The 17,709-nt window shown below is 38.7% G+C and overlaps 1 protein-coding gene across 2 annotated transcripts; it reads left to right on the forward strand.

Moving 5' to 3' along the window:
• The first annotated feature begins 565 nt into the window (after positions 1-565).
• On the forward strand, positions 566-17,163 carry UBAP2L_1 (ubiquitin associated protein). Of its 2 annotated transcripts, XM_051213846.1 has the most exons (11): positions 566-691; positions 738-941; positions 977-1,147; positions 1,182-1,316; positions 1,350-1,527; positions 1,561-1,705; positions 1,743-2,985; positions 6,614-6,824; positions 7,789-8,885; positions 10,268-10,618; positions 13,933-17,163. In XM_051213846.1, exons 2-9 carry the CDS (start codon positions 762-764, stop codon positions 8,235-8,237), a joined length of 2,712 nt encoding a protein of 903 aa, XP_051069860.1. In that variant the 5' UTR covers positions 566-691; positions 738-761; the 3' UTR covers positions 8,238-8,885; positions 10,268-10,618; positions 13,933-17,163. The 2 variants fall into 2 exon arrangements, with proteins under 2 accessions (XP_051069860.1, XP_051069859.1); XM_051213845.1 differs by having other exon boundaries at positions 566-941; positions 1,350-1,705; positions 1,743-6,824; positions 7,789-10,618.
• Positions 17,164-17,709: the final 546 nt, after the last annotated feature.

Here is a 17,709-nt window from a genome sequence, read left to right on the forward strand (position 1 = left end):
TGCTGGGTTCCAGCTCCGTCTGCAGGATTGTGGATGCACACTGCTGAGGAGCTTCTCACTAGAACGAGACGGCCGTCCAGTGCTCCCAGGTTTTCAGTGGTTGTTTAGCCTAGATTGACACGTGAATCCAAGTGTTAAAATTACTAAAATCTCCACAAACTCAGTTCTGATCAAAATAAGTCTATGTTAGCTACCTCCACAACATAAAAACAAGTGATCATATGATCTTCCCATCCACTGAACGAGAATTTGGGGATGTTATCGTTAGAAGTTGATTTTTATCAGTCGATTACGGGTAGTACTGAACAGCCCCAACTTTATACTACAACAGATATATATTTTTAATCACGTTTCAAATCAGGCAGACCTCAGAGTACAGATACACGAAGTCAAACTTTGTAAAACATTGCCGATATAGACCTAGCACATCTGCAAAGCATAGCATAATCACAAAGACAAATAATATGGCCTACTGATCATAATCATCATGAAGTTCAGGGAACTTATCTTGTTTACAAGCCCATTGAATATTGAATGTAAATAAAAAGTTGCTTTACCATGAGCTATTTGATAAAAAGTATGATAAAAATGGCAGGCTTTTTCTCAGGTTTTCAAAATGTTTCAATAGAAGATGTTAATTAATTTTGTTTAAGTAGGTTCTTATCCGCTACTGACGGTGCTTGTTTTCACTGTAAGGTCGGTTGTTGTCATTTGTCAATTTGTCTAAATAAATCTAGTTGTACATATTGTACATAGACACTATGGACAGTAAGGTGATTTGCAAGGAACATGTTCTTAAGGTTAACAACCATGAGCTTGTTGATAATGGACATACTAGCTACTTCTCTAAAATGCCTCCTGCAACAGCAGAACAACTGACCATCGCAAAAGTTTTATCTAGGCCAGATAACGATGTAAATATCCGGTGCTACGTTGTTCAGGTATGTTGCTTCTACCAACAGACTAGAGGTTTCAGCTTCAAGAACTAACTGAGTGTTCAGAAGACCAAGCAGTGACTGCATTGTATGACTGCGAAAACAATATTGAAAGAGCAGTTGAGCTGGTTCTAGATCAGTTCCGCTGTGGTGCGACAGAAGAGTGGCACACAACTGTCAGCAAGCGTGGCAAAACAAGGCACTCCCAGTCGGTAGGCATTTAGATTTTGTTGAGTAATCTTGTAGGCACCAGAACCCGGACCGGATACGACTGCACCTCAGAAAAAAGCTCCGAAACCGAAACTAGAAAAACCTTTTGAAAGTCAAGATAAGTCATCAGGACAAAACGTTTCGGTATCACCTCCAGTTAACGTCACCAAAGTACTTCGAATAACTCTGTAATTTTTTTTTCAGAATTCAAACTCTCACCCTGAAAAGTTCAAGAAACCAGGCACAAAGAAAAAAAATCCACATAGAACAGATGCAGTCGCTGGTGACCGCGCCTTCATTCCGCCACAAAGTCGTAGTGATGATATACTGTGCAACAGTTCGAAGCAGTTACCAGAAAGAAAAAGTAGAGTTGAGTCTGAGGGTATGTTCAATTGATGGTTCAACTTGCATTTAGCATGGGATCCGTACGCTGACTGTGGCGAGTGGGAAGGGGATTCAATCGAAATTGTCAATTCAAATGCATCCATTGCCATGGGTCTGCAGGAAGCAGTATCCTTGCCACCAGAACTTTTCCATGACAGTCCAAGTTGTTCGGAAAAGTAAATCTCACCTCGATTATTATTTTTGAGTTTTTAGAAACTTGAACGCGGATTACAATTCGCACGTTGATGCTGTCCAAAATCTAACTAAAGATCCAGATGCTTTGGATGCAGAAGCATTGTTTGCGTCATTTGCCAAAAGTAAACCACCTCCTCGCGCGTTTACTGGGAAGCTAGAGACATCACTATTTTTTGCTCCGGAATTGTTGCCTAGCGAGCAATTTAACTGGAAACCGACTTTCGGTGGTGAGTGTCCTGGTCCACAGTTTAATACTAAAACAACTGTAATTCTGAGTCCTGGACAGATTACCAGTAATACAGACGAACCACTTCGATCACAAAATGATTCTCGAAATGTCCAAACATCCACGGATCGACCCGATTGCAGTCCGAAGCAGTTTTCGTTTCCACAAATATCCCAACAATCACATTCCGGCGATTTTGAACTTAAGAACACGTCCTTAGGCGTTCTTTTAGATCCTCCATCTAAAACAGAGGAAAAGGTAAGCAATGTTCCCAGTGACTATCCATCGCGACACTACGATGAACAAATGGTGTCCAAAGTAGCACTTTCATATCCGATAAATCATAACAAACAGACACCCTCCATGGTTGCCAGAACTACCAGTGATAAACCCAGCTATTTGGAGCCAAATATTAAGAACTATCTTTTGGATGGTCTACCGGATAACATGAACAAAATGAACGTTGGAGAGGTCACTGGACAAAGCACAAAAGATCAGTTTTTAATTCAGAATAATGCACAGTCATCTCTAGCCCCCTTTTCTCATGGTCAAAATGAGCAACATATGGTTCCTCACTTGAATAAAATACCCGCCTCTCATGCTAGCACCCACGTATCTGGGCACACACCACAAGTTAACAATTCTCAGGCGACTCATCTTCCTCCAGGTATGCCACACTTCATCAGTCAGTTTGCTCCACCTGCTTATCACATGTTCAATTTACCAGGCGGTTCTAGTACAACCCCTGCTATTTTCGATCTCGATCATTTGCAGCTCTTGCAACAACAGAGGATGCTTTATGACATGCACTTACAGCACCAGGCTGCCACTACCGCTCAAAGTCTTCTTACTGCAAATGCGGATTCCTCAGCATCAGCAAAACCCGTCAGTCACAATTTATCAAATCCAATGGGTCATGTTACTGCTCCAAACACAGGAATGCGACCAGACATGCTGACAACTGCACTTGGGCACACTCCACAGATGATGACACCTGGACACCCTTATTTCCCTTATCCCGGTTTTGTCCTCATGGTAAGTTCAGTATTAACTTTATTCAATTCATAATTGTTCATCAAACTACTATGGAATTGCTTCATAGAAGTTAGTCTATAAGCATTTGATAAACACATTCCCTTGGTGAAGCTGGAGGAGTATTTAAGACCCATACAGATTTATAGTACGGTGTCATTTTTGTGTTCCACTTCGTTTTTCTCCAAAATACTACACGCTCATGTTTATCTCTGCACTGGGTGGGTTATTGTTTTTACTACTTTTCTTCTCCGTGACAGATTTCACCTTCCATATCTGAAAGATTTATTTATTTATTTATTTGAACACGTACTGGTACAAGGGGGCACCAGATACATATTCGCCACATTAGTCTCATTTGATTTGTGTGAGAGCTGTGATACTGCCCGGGTGCCCAAACCGAAGCAGGTGGTTATCTTAGGGGGCCACACCGAAGCCTTAGACCCAAAGGTCTGATCCGCATGGCAGTGAAGCATCATAAGGAGATGCAGTCCCATGGTAGTCGGTGACCAACGATTGGTTCATACGCCATTTATTCCCTCAATGTACTGAAACCCCATGTGCACCACTGGTTTAGAATCAGGGTTTCCCAACTCCCTGAGGTGAACTCTCCATGTCCACCAACCCGGTCAAAGCGCCGGGCATTGGCTTTTCGTGCTCTCAATTTCGTAAACAACATCACCGCCACGAGAAGGCAGTAAGTAGAACTTCCCTGGCAGAGGCTATATACGCGTGGTCATGTGAGAACATTTTGAGAGGGAGAGCGGACTCTCCCCACCCTCGGCCGTACCAGGGCATTTGGGGGCATCTGAAAGATCACATAAATATTTATCTGACAGCAATAAGATGATTTCAGTTGTCCCCAATTTAATCATTTGAATAGTTGGGGTTCAAATGTCTGGTTTTAGGTCTAGGGTTTCTAGTGACTTTTGGCCAAATAACTATTGTTCTTGTTAATCATAGGCAGTAAAAGTAGGCCCTGATTTGGGTGTTCATCGGTTAAGTTTACCACATCAAAATCGCATAACAAGCGAAAAAGTGATGATAGGAATACTTTTAACTGCGATAGGAGTGTAAACGGAAAAAACCGCAGTTCAAGATGAATAGTCGTATCGAAACAAAAGGTATGGAATGACAACCGAAGGGTAAAAAAGGATAATAATTGCAACTGCTTCAGAGCAATCGACTTTGAGCCGTATTTACTCACATTTCCAGGCATGGGTTACTACCATCCTGTGAATCTATCAAAACGGACCCAACGCTTAATAACAGCTAGTGACTTTACATATATTGTGTCTATTAAACATCTTTTCAGTCTGTTGTACTAGCTGTTTTGTACATCAGAGTAGATGTTTGTTAGTCGTGCGTTATGCGCTCCGTAGGCATCTAAGTCATAAGATCACCCAGGAAACCTACTTGCCATTAATCCCTGATAAAATGTGACCAAAACATCACCCACTCGGTGATCCTCTAATTTATGGGAAGGGTTTCTGAAAAATCCGTGATCGAATACTTATTACCTACACATTTCTTGTGTTTCCTTTGACCATACTTTTCAGCTTCGGAACAATACAGAGTAGACTACTGTAAATTATAATGACAGGTGTACATGTATTCTTGCTAAGGTGTCTTCATCGACTGGCCAATTAGAACTAAAGTGATTTCCAAGATAAGTAAACCGGTAGGCTGCTTCTTTCGGTTATCCAGCTGGGTAGTTAGATAAACCAGTCCTAAGTCTTAAACCTATCTCTACTTATTATCAATGATGCTCGAGAGGCTACGTTATGTCAGCATCTCCACTAAACAGATCTGGATTTTGCAAGTTTTTTGCTAGATTGATCCCTGAAATGTCAGGTAAAGAAAGTGGAGAGCCCTATCGACCGTCGATTGGGACGGCCAATTCAGATAACAGGTTGCCATATGCTCTTGATCAGTAGAATTCGAAACGTTGATATACTTTTTATGCCTTTAAATGACAGCGACTATCATAAATTATGTTGACCAGGAAAGGCAAATGAAGTTTTAATGCTGAGAGCGTCGGTTTGCTTACACCCAGAGACTTGACTTGGAGTGGATATTTGGTCAGCTCACTCATGTCTAAAACCGGCTTAGTTTTACCGCGGTTGACTGTCCACAGCCTCCAGTTTAGCATTAGGCTGTTTTTGAAGCTAAGATTTCGAATACAATATTGGTAGGATTGATTTCTTTGTAGCTTTCGTAAGAGGACTTTTATGGTTCCTGTAAACAATCAGTTCTTTTGAAAAAGTCATTCCACGAATCTAGATCTTCTCGCGTCATACATGTCTTTTCTAATAACATTGATACTGCTACTAGTACTACTCTGGCACCTCGTCCTGACGTGTGGTAACTCAAAGCCATACACATGTGCTAAGTTGTACGTTACGTTTGGTTGACTGAGTGTTCGCGACTAGCCTGATAGAATTACCTACAGCTACCAGGTTACTGGTACAGTACCTCAATCAACGTAACTGTTGGCACTAAACGTCTATCCATAAAGGAGTTTGTAACTAGTCCATCAAGGTTAGGTCTCACTGTTGAGAGTCTAATATCAACCTCACCGCAGCCCTTGATGAAAATGGGTAGCTGGGAAGTACTTGTCCCTCAAAATATCCTGTCTTTCCGGTAGTTTGGTCTGAAAACACATGTTTTTCAAACATAGTTCTACTGATAGATAACTTTAATTAAAGTTTCTAATGCTTCTACGTAGTGTAGGGTCACATATTCTTATTACGTTCTTTGTTACCCTCTTCAATTGTCTTGGGAGTCTCGGCGGTCTTGAAGGTCTGGTATTTGTCGGAATTCCGTTATGCTCTCATTTCCAGTTTTCTGTGTAATGAATTGGCATATTCATCCACCTAAACCAAACTAGGTGCATAATTATGTAGGAGTGCACTAGAAAAATTAGGGGCGGACGAACCAAAGCACGACATCAGTCCAGTCCATGAAGTCATTGAGGATTGGACTTGGCCATGTTAACAGGTGTGGACTACGTGGTTGATGTCCACGTGATTGTCGTACCAATGGTTAGAGACTTTGAATGACATGGCTCAAAATTGTTCACAGTGGTCCAGGTGATCCGTTCGTTGTCTTCCCCCAAATTATGAGATTCTAAATTCATAATTTTTATTGCTATTGTTTTACTAATTTATATTTTCGCGGATCGTATTTTTAATGCCTAGTCTTTTATTTCTGCTGTTACTGTTACTACCTCTACCATCCTGGGGTTTGATCTAGAAACTTCGTCCCACTGTTCTAATGAGGTCTGACAACTTGAACCGATGTACATACGTACCAGGTTTAACGTCGTGACTGACTGCTGTCCAACGGCGTCAGCAGCGAACATGAGAATCGGTGTGACAATGTATTCTTTCGCATCTCATTTCCACGGTGTGTTCGAATCAAACGCGATTATGAACTACTATTATATATACTTTTTCAACCTGTTTGGTAGAAATATCGCGTCCGTATCATCAATAAACTCAATGTTCGCTTGCGAATAGACCTAATCGCTCTTCCGAATATCTGGATTCCAGGATAATTATGTATAACCTGAAAACTGTTTCTCATCATTTTTAACATATTAACTGTATTATTACTATCTGTTGTTCAGAATGGTTATCCAAATCCATTTTTAAACCAACAACAACCAAATTCAGACAATCCTCAAGTTCAGAATCCTGGTCAGTGTGCATCACCAATTACCCAGCACCAATCCCAGCTAAACCAAGCTCAATCTTATAATAATCTCAAACAACTGGGCAATGGAGTTGGAAACTATGAAGATTTGTTAGATGTCAAGTATGGTGACCCATCCAAACAAGGTTTGTGTCATAAAACTAATTTTTAACTAAATGAGTTTGCTGTTTTGCAACTTCCAATTACTTTCATTATAAGCAATAGTTGACTGTATTGGTTAAAGGAATGCTATTTTATCAGTGTACTTGATTAGCATAGTATAGTGGTGTGTAAAAGTCGACTTTACTTCTTTTGTTTATGTACCACGCAGGCATAGTTTTGACCGATTTAAACCACAAGTCAACTTAAACCTCTTTATTAATCGTCCGTAGCCAAGATAGAGCCTGGGAAAAATACAAATTTATTTATTTATTTTAACACAGATATTGGTACAAGGAGGCACCAAATACATATGCGCCACACAAATCTCATTCGGTATGTGTGAGGGCTGTGATACTGCCGGGGTGCCCAAACCGAAGCAGGAGGGAAAAATACATGTCAGTCCGAGTTGGTTGAGTTGCATACAAAATTAGCTAGAGAATATCAAATGATCCAAAATTGTTGTAGTAGTACTAATAATGAAAAAAACTGAACACTGAGAATATAGTTTAAAATAAGTAGTGGAAAAATATGTATGAAGGTTAACTGGGACGTAGAGGGAAGTTTATTAAATGCTCTTCCAGCATCACGACCAGTTCTGCACCATACCACCTAACTTTTCCAACCATTGGTCAGTTATCGATCCCTAAACAACTAGTAAATAACCATTATTATTTTTCTATTTCGGTGAAGAGTAATCCTTTATTTTATATCTAAAATGATGCTTAGAGCAGACTAAATTTCCGATCTCATGAGTTTACCTTTACTATAATTAAACAACTGAAATTACATATTTGTCACCTACTGTCACTTTAGTAATCCTTATAGTGATATCATAGAGCTAACGTGTTTAATGTCATTCTATGATAGGATGTTCATGATAATTCCATTGATTTTTAATTTACAACCTATGTATGTATATTAAACGATTTTTATGTTTTTGTATTCTAGTTGGTTTCAAAACTAGCTCAAACCCATCCAACTATAGTTCATTTCAATCTCAAGGAATGTCGCTGGATTCTGTCGGTGGGAAGTTATCTTCTGTCTCTCATTCCAACAACGGATCTCTGGTTCAAAACTTTAACCATGGAAATAGCAATTCTCATGCACAGCACTTTTCACCACAATTTTACGCATCTGTGTCGGGTTCACCATACATGAACACAGTTGCTGCCGCTGTAGCTGCAGCAGCTGCTGCTAAACATGGACCCAATAATAGCTCTACCGTCAGTACAAATCAGTCTAATCCAAATATCGGTGTTGCTACTAACCAAGCTGGCGCTGTTACTGGGCAAAATCAAATACATTTACCTGGGAACCCGTCTCAAGGAATGGTCTTGGGTAATGCAGGTCAAAGTTTACATCACCAACGTGCTCCAATTCCACACGCACAACACTGATTTAAATGAATTACTGACAAAGTTATTATATTAAGCTAGTTGTTGTTTGTCACTCTGCTTTGGCTAACCTTAAATCAGAGTTGTCCATAGAGTGGTTTTCTACTCGATTTCTTAGGCAGTCGAGACATTTGCCTTTTAGATTTTTGGCATGTGTAAATATATGCAAACGTCCTACCAAGATTATTACATTGAGACATGTTTTCTTCCCAATATATGTTTCTGCGAAATGCTTGCATTAGGTTTTCACTTTAACTTCTTTTTCTTACCGATGTTCACATCCTCATACTTTGCATATCTCTCATGAGCTTTCGTTTTTGTATCCATTATACTCGTTCAGCTTGATCCTAACAAATCTAAAGCGCTGATCTAAAATAAATTTATTTGACGTATCTCTTGGTTTTCTATTAGATTTTTAGTCACATTGCTGATTGTCGTTATTGGTTTTCAGGGGGCTGCATAATGGCAAAATCGGTTTGCCTGAAAAATCCACATGAATGGCATCCTTATGTTCATCAATATGGGTATTATGATCCAGTAACAGTTGGTAGTATTGACGGTACAGATACGACTCCACATGATCGAGCAATTCAACGCGCCTTAACGTCATCTTATAGGAGTAAAGGCCACGTTTTTAACTGGGATCCAAAGGTACACATCAATGTTTGACTTTGTAATTGAAATCGTTGCTTACACTAGTTTATTTCCCTGAGGTCAAACAATATTGAATAACAGATACTTTGTTTTTTCACAACACACTTCATGTTAGGGACTGATTATCTCTAAATGTTCTGGTAATGTGTTGTTTCCAATTACTAGTAACTTGGAGGTCTTACGGGAACTTGATGTAATATATCTGGTCAGTGTGACTGGTAATTTGGGTTTACGATATAGAAGGCTGGTATATTGTACATCCGGGTGTTTACTGATAATAATGGGAGGTACCATAGCCAGGACTTCCTGCTGATTGCTTGTAATAGTCTAATACAATTGATTACAGTGGTCCTGTGTACGGTCAGTTCGGTTAATCGCTTTCATAGCTTATGAAACGGTCATTGGGATCTATCAGTTTACCGACTTACATGTCTTCGCGGTTCGGTTGTCACTCAAATTTCGGAATTAAAGTGATGAAGTGGATTGTGTGTTCAACGACGATATTTCACTCAAAATAGGGTGTAACATTACACGGGGTGTAGTTGGGATATGGATCACTATTTTGCGACAAGATGTGGAATCTTTTTCATTCAAAACACCAAATACTATTTGTTTACATTGATGAATTTGGGGAACTGGACTACTTGTAAAAGGTTTGGTGTTATACACGCAGCTCTAATTTGTGGCTCAGGAAACTAACGGGACTATTCTTCCGTATTCAGATTTCTCATCTAGTCTAAATCACGATTTGTTAAGTCATTCATACCCACTCTTACAATACGTCGTGTTTGTTCAAAATGTAATTGCCAGTGGGAATTGATATAGTTTTGTGGGTGCACACTGCTGAGGAGTCCCATAATAGGGCGGAACGGCCGTCAAGTGCTTCCAGGTTTTCCATGGTGGCCTAGCTTCAATTGGCTCTTGAATTCGACTATTCTATTATATATCTTTAATTTCCACTTATTGGAAGTACTCGTTTGGCTCTGTAATATTGTTACTGGTCGTTAGGGGCTCAAGTATTTTTGGATGAATAGTTTATTCACATAGACTAGTTGAGTCGTCGAGTTAGTGTTATTGGCGTACTCGGACAATACAACGCCTATTTATGGTTAGTAAGTTGTAACGGTATATAGAATATCCTCGATCATAAACCAAAATTCATCATGGATTATAGATCCCTATTCTAAGTGTTTCCTCATTTGAGTTGCTGGGATTCGTTATTTGGTGCCTATTTTGTATCGACCTATTTTTTATCTGTTCAGATTGTTATACTGAGGAAGGAATAATAATTGTTTACTAAACCAAACGTATGAATGTTATTGTTGCCGTAATCATTACTGTTTACATCTAATCTTTTCTTTTTTGTTGTTAATACTGAGGCTACAATATTTGTAGGAAGGCTACCTTATCATACTTCAAAAATTTGTTTACAAAAAACACTGAATGAACTGTTGAATAAACACTTAGGAAATGATTTAAATAGTAAATCTAGAAAATACTGCCGTAGTCGTTCACCATTTTCTTGCGATGAAATTTGGCCAAAAATTCATCTTGTTCACAACATTGTTACTGGCTATCCATGTGGCTATGCATTTGCATATTTTTCATCAGAATCAGATGCCGAACGTGTACTGCGTGCTTGGCGTAATCAAACTACTGTTTCAACGAAATTATACTGTGGACTAAAAGATGAACGACACTGTGGTTTAGATATACCTAATGGTGATAAGGTTCGTTTCGATATAGTTTTATAGTGTTAATATAATGTATAGTGTCACTGCTAATTCATTTTAATTTGAATGCAACTAAACAATGGAGCACAGATTGTTGTAATTGAATTTGAAAAAAGCTTCGTGTATTTAAGGCTAGTGTCACTATTCAACTCATAATCCTGTGATTGAAAATCCATTTCTATAGCTACTACGTTAACCAATCTAATTTGGTGATTACTGAAGTGGAGGTTCTTTTATGTTGCGATATGACAAATGTTACTGTTCGTGAATAATTTCCTGTAGTAGCTCACTTATTATATCATTCAGCCTTCTTAAATTTTATAGTAGGAATTGAAGAAAGAGATTGATTGTGAATACAGTGATCTTGATTGACGTTAGAGGTATGAGGGCGGTTTGCATTTCCCGGTTGCTCACACCGTGAAAGGGTCTTTCTAGAGGTACCTGAAAAGGAAATTGGGTTAGAGGTGGTCTTGGTAACCTGAGAGCGTGACCGTAGCGCCCAAGGGACAACTGCTTGAGATCGGTCACACACGACTTTCTTGTGAGTAATTTTTGTGTTAGCTCCGTACTCGTTGGGACCTTACCACCGGAGACGGATATCCGTGGGATAAGGCGAGGTGTGCATTTTTACGGTTGACCTTTTCTAACCCCACCCCTCCTTGTGGGTAAGCAATGTCATTGTCATGCTGTTTGTTTGAAGGAAACACCTTACTGCTGTCACACCTCAGTACGACTTCGCCTTCGGACCTTGAGTTTGTTGATTTTAGTCTTACCGCTCTTCAACCGACCTGTCTGACATGGTAGGACTTTGAGGAACGGTTGTTCCAGCCAGTATAGTTCGGTTGCTTCATCACGATAGGCAAGCCCGACCATCACTTCAAGGTAGCAGCAACGGTTGGGGGCCGCGCGACTGTCGTAACCAATGGTTGGCTCAGAATTGATCACAATAACGTTAGTGTTTACACTCTCTGTTTTCCTTTAAACCGTGAGGTTAAAGTCGCTTCATATCTTTCTTTCTACGAACTACTTCTTTTTCCCTGTATTATATCCTTATATGCAATCTTTCTTTTATATATTACTACCACTGAAGTAACTACTTCTATGAATTTTGTGTTGATCATGTTGTGCTAATGAGGTATGGCAGCTTGGACCGATGCACATATGTGCCTGGTTCCCTTAAGAGGCCACAACAAGAACCTTCAACCTAAAGGTCTGATCCACAAGACAGTGGAGCAACGTCGGGAGATGTAGTCCCATGGTAGCCGTTCGCCAATAATTGGTTTATACGCTATTTGTTCTTGGTGGAGTTTTGTTCTCTGAGCTGGATGGTTTGGTCCTCGAGCTTTCGTCGTTCTTCTGAACGACATCATCAGCACAAACTTCAGATAGAAGTTTGTTCCTTTACGATTCTGGAGCCCTTGTTCATCACTGGTTTGAAATCATGATTTTGCAACTCCCCTAGGTGGATTCTCCATATCTACCAACTCGGTTAAAGCGTGGGACATTCGCTTTTCATCCACTCCATTTCTTAATTACTTTCGCAGCGAGAAGGCAGTGAGTAGGACATCCATGGCAGTGGCTGTATACGTGTGGCCATGTGAGGGAATTTCGAGTGGGAGGGCTGACTCTCCCCACCCTCGGCTGCACTAGGGCATTTGGGGGCTTTTTTAAACAAATTATTTTATCCTTTAAGCAATATAGTTTTGTCAAGATTTTTTGTTTTTTTTTCTAATGTAATTTGATTTAGAGTACTATTGAATTATCCGATTTTCTAGTAGATAATCTTTACTTTTGAAGTTAGTCAAGTTAAAAAAAAACAAAATTTTTATTAGGTAGCTATCGGTTTATTTAATTGGGGGTTTATTCTCTGAACTGGATGGTTTGGTCGTGAACCTTCCATTGTTCTTCTGAACAACGAATATGTCGTCATTATCATAAAGGTCGAGCTGGAAAACGCCTACACTCTTGATAATAACGTCTTCGATGATACGAAATTCACAATGGAAAAGGAGTCGAACAACAAACCATCATTCTTGGATGTATTAATCACTAGAGCCGATACAAGAAAACTGAAGATTCCGGTATATCGGAAGCCGACCCACACAGATCAAATTCTCATTTACAATAATAACAACCCAATAACTAAAAAAATCAACTGCGTACAAATTTCGTTCAAGAGGGTGAGAACACACTGCTGCACACTTGCACTGCGTAAAAACGAAGGAAAATATCCAATGACTAACCTTCAAAAGAATGGCTACCCAATTAACTTAAAAAATATCAACCCGACTCATCAACAGAGACAAAATCAAGTACAGAAGCCGACAAATGGATCATCCTACCATATATAATTGACATATTAGAAATTACAACGAGATTATTGAAGCCGTTTGGAATAGGTGTAGCACACAAACCAACAAAATCACTTCAATCTATCCTATGCAAACCGAAAGACGAAATGACAAAAGAAGAAAAACCGAACATCGTCTACAAAATAAATTGTTCCAACTGCGAAAAACACTACGTCGGACAAAGTGGACGACTCCTTTATCTCCTCCCACGAACATCAATTAGTAGTCAAACGTCGTGACATATCCTCGCTTATATCAATTCATGTGTACATACATTCGACTGAAAAATTGTTGCGATCATAGAGACGGGGAATACTAAGAACATCAGAGAATTTTTAGAAGCTTGGCACTCAGGTCAATCAGCAAACACATTGAAATCGTTCCAATTTATCAACCAATCAGAAAAATTATGTACAAATATAGAGCCAAGAATCAGATCAAAAGGAGATACAATCCCAATAAAGAAGTAAACAATGATAGGTCAAAGGTCAATAATAACGAATGAAGATCGGGATCTACAGGACAAGCTGTGAACCATATGTGGAGAAATTCGAACACTTCACTTCTATCTGAAGTTCGTGCTGATGATATCGTTCAGAAGAACGATGAAAGCACCACGATTAAACCATCCCGCTCAGAGAACAAAACTCAACACAAATCATCCACCTTAGCTACAAATCGCCCCCACCATCACCCCATATTTCATTTAGATCGAGTTTTAAAATGTGAATTGAAGGATTTCAGTGAAGTGATCTAGGAAAATCGTGACTTCTGTAAAACTTTAATCATAAGATGGTTAATCATATTTTGTCCCTTAAAAAGATCTAACAACGTGAAGCATAGTGTTAAAAGAAACTCTATGGGTTACAGTAGTTCCTTACCGCTATAATATTTTCGTTCAGATTTTGATATTGTCCACTCATTACTTTTCCCTGTTTTTGTTTTATTGTTAAATCTCAGGTAATTTTAGAACCGTATTTTGGTGGTACACTGCCTGGTTGGCGACCACGTCGTCTTGGTGGTGGATTAGGTGGTCGTAAAGAGGCTGGGCAGTTACGATTTGGCGGAATCGCTCGTCCTTTTAGACGTCCGTTTACTGCAAATAATGCATCTTTGACAGAAAAGAAAACAAAGTTTTGCAGAGATTAAGTTTTATTCACTAAGAAAATTACAATTGATTTACACATATGGTCATCGAAGTGTTGATAAGAATATCTAAGTGTTTTCATTTGTATTTCTTAGTTGTTATTTTTTCTCTAATAATTTTCTTACACTCTTAACATGGTTTTTGAATTCCAGAGAATCTGTAACTGATATTACATACAAGGATCTTATTGATAGAATAGTGAATAACTTAAGAAATTGATTTTCTTCAATCTCCTTTACAAATCATATTCATTTTTATGTTAATATTCTGTATATAGGCATATTATTTTAAAACGAAATTCATTCTATTAGGCAACTGCATTGTTTTCGTATATCAGTCCAACCGAGGGCTCACGTCAATAATTCATTCTTGTAAGTAGCTATCATCCGAACGAATCATATCGTTAAATATTAGCATTTGATCAGTGCATTCCACTCATTAACCAGACAATCACCAAACATATTTTGACCTGTACTGACAATCATCATGTGCTCACTAGTGACTAGCTTCAAGAGGTAATTCAGGAAGTCCTAGTGAGAAGCCGTGACCAGTAGGGTTCAACCGTGTCGGATGTGAGGCAGTTATCCGCTGAACATAGTAGAAGATGGTCGCCCAATATTGTGGAGTGGCTGGAGTTAGACATTAACACTGTTGGATACCGGCTCAGTGATCTAGAGGTTAAGGGATAGCGCATGAGATCGGAGAATCTTACTTTTCTCTTTGTATATATTGAGACCTACTGCTACTGAGGCCACTGCTACACTGCTCGTTTTCTCCTGCATTTATTGTTGCGTTTGCGATGGAAGAGCCAGCTCATCTGCGAAGTCTAGATCGTCCAACTGCATCCTAGATGTCATTGTATCCCGTGCTTCTCTTCAGATGTTGACGTCTTCATGACCCAGTCGGTCACCAGGAGAAAGAGAAAGGGTGAGGGTAAGCAACCTTGCCTGACACCGGTCTTTACTTCGAACGAGTTTGTCAACTATCCTCCATGCACGATTTTGCAGTTTAATCCATCATAGGAATTCCGTACGATATTGACTATCTTCTGAGGCACGCCGTAGTGTCGAAGAAGCTTCCATAGTGTTGTTCTGTCCACGCCGTGAAATGCCTTCTCGTAGTCAATGAATTCGATGCAGAGTGATGAATTCCATTCAATTGATTGTTCCACAATGATCCGTAGAGTTGCGATTTGGTCTGTACAGGATGTATCCTTACAGAATCCTGCCTATGGGTCTCAAAGTTGGGCGTCTACGGAGTCCATCCTGTTTAACAATACCCTGTTGAAGACTTTTCCTGGTATTGAGAGAAGAGTGATGCCCCTGTAGTTATCACACTTGCTGAGGTCGCCTTTCTTCGGTATTTCGATCAGAAGTCCTTCCTTCCAGTCTTTTGGTACTTGTTCCTCATTCCAAATCTTATTGAAGAGAATGCGGAGTATCCTTGCAGTTACCACCACGTCTGCTTTTAGTGCCTCTGCTGGAATGTTGTCTGGTCCTGCCATTTTGTACAACTTAGAGTATATTAATCTAGAAATAATTTGTAATATAGAAACTAGGTTAGTTTAATGATTTACACTAAACGCAATGTCATTTTATTAGGCTTTAAACAAACCCTATTTGGTAATATCTAGCTAAGAAAATTATTTGATGCGATTCTCGATTAAGACGTTGCATCGGTCTATAAAGTCATTGATTGTTTAAGGACAAACCGCAAAATCTTCACAATCAATATTATCTAGGCCAAAGGAAACGACAACAAATGAAGATAAGACGTCATCTACAGAATAAACTATAACGACCGGGAAGAACATTACATAGAATAAAATGGGCACTATCTACGCCTATGTGGGACATCATCTATCTGTTAATCTCCATGGCGTAGCTTCACTTATTCCGATGCTTGTGAACAACTGTGGGCATGTGTTCGATTGAGAAAGCATCGAAATATTGGACGGGGAACCAAATAAGTTTTAGAAACTCAGCACCTCGAACACATCGAAATCAATGCAATCTGTCAGTCAATAAGGGAAAAGCTTAACAATGTGATCAGAGTTCAGGTGAAGAGTGATAATTATTAAAAGAACACATGAACAACAACCGACCAAACTTTAGGTCAACAAAACAAGCTGTTGGTCGATTATGGGAAGATTTTAATAAGCCAGCTTTCTTTAAGGTATGTGCCAATGATTTTGTCTGGACAGATTACAAAATCAAACCATTCATCTCAGATAATAGATCACCTCAGAAAGAATTGTGCCAGTCAGTATTTGAATAGAACTCTTAATGCGTTCAGTAACAATTAAACCTTAAAAAGTCCCGTCATATTGAATAAATGAAAAATATCTACATTTAAGGCAAGTAGAGCCTTTAAAATTATTTCATATAAATCTAGAATTGTTATTGTCAAAATGACTATTATGTAATTCAAAATTGAATAAATGGAGAAGATTTTAGAAGTAAAGTAACCTCATTCGATTTTCTGATAACAGGAAAAGCTGATGGAGCATTAGGAAAGGTTCTGAACAGCAAAGTTACTTGAACACCAGTGTATACGTATTACCTAACAGACGGATTGCTTAGATTAGTTCCTTTTGTATCTATCGATTCCACTGCTCCTGTGGAGTAATTTACGTTACCAAGTTTCCTAAGAATTTACACTCGTGTCCTTGAACATCCTTCAGGATGGCTAACCAAATGTATAATTAAGACTATAAACAGCTCATATTCAATCCATTTGGTTCAGTTGAGTCATAAAGCCAGCATAAGTAGTTTTCTATAGTTTGTCATGTTAGTAATTATCCCCTAAAATCCGTCAAACAATAAAAGCAATAGCCATACGGGTTGAAAAAACTGGAGATTTTGGTGCAGAATAATAATCCAATTAAGCCTCTTACATAGAACAACTTCATTCCCAGTAGATCGATATTCGTCTTAATTAAAAAATGACCTACTTTGACCGATGTACATATAACCACTCTCTTTTTGCATTTTTGTAACTAGATTTGTCATGTGCAAATGTTGTTGTCACATAGTTTTTCTGATCATTACAATGATTAATCTTTTAAGCATAAAGAATCTGATTAGCACTTACCCTGTTTATTATTTGATCTGATTTGTTAGAACGTTATTTTTCTCACCCTATATTGTCTGCATACTTGTTTTAAATGGTGATCTTACGATTTCTGTTGAACTATAAACTTATTCAAGTTACTATTACATAATAGTTTTTTTAATAGTCTATTGAATTGTTTGTTATAGTAGACTTTGTAGAACTCTGGCTTAATGACAATGGTAGTACAGATTTATTCTATAAGGTTCAAACCCCACTTCATCTAATTAGGTTTAGATAACAGAGTAATGTCACTATAACTTGTGGAGTCCATAAACCTATACATGGTAAGTTTTAAAGAAAAAAGATAAAATATGAAATGGCATATTTAAACTATGCAACGACGATAATATTTCCAGGATAAGATGAATTCGTTATAGTTTGTTACTTTCTATTCTGCCATAAACAAGATGATATTTTTAATTATTCCCAATCGTTAACATAATTTTTAGTATGGGGTTGTGGGGATTGTTGAGATA

The sequence above is a fragment of the Schistosoma haematobium genome, chromosome 3 (genome assembly GCF_000699445.3).
Source record: "Schistosoma haematobium chromosome 3, whole genome shotgun sequence".
Lineage (NCBI taxonomy): Eukaryota > Metazoa > Platyhelminthes > Trematoda > Strigeidida > Schistosomatidae > Schistosoma > Schistosoma haematobium.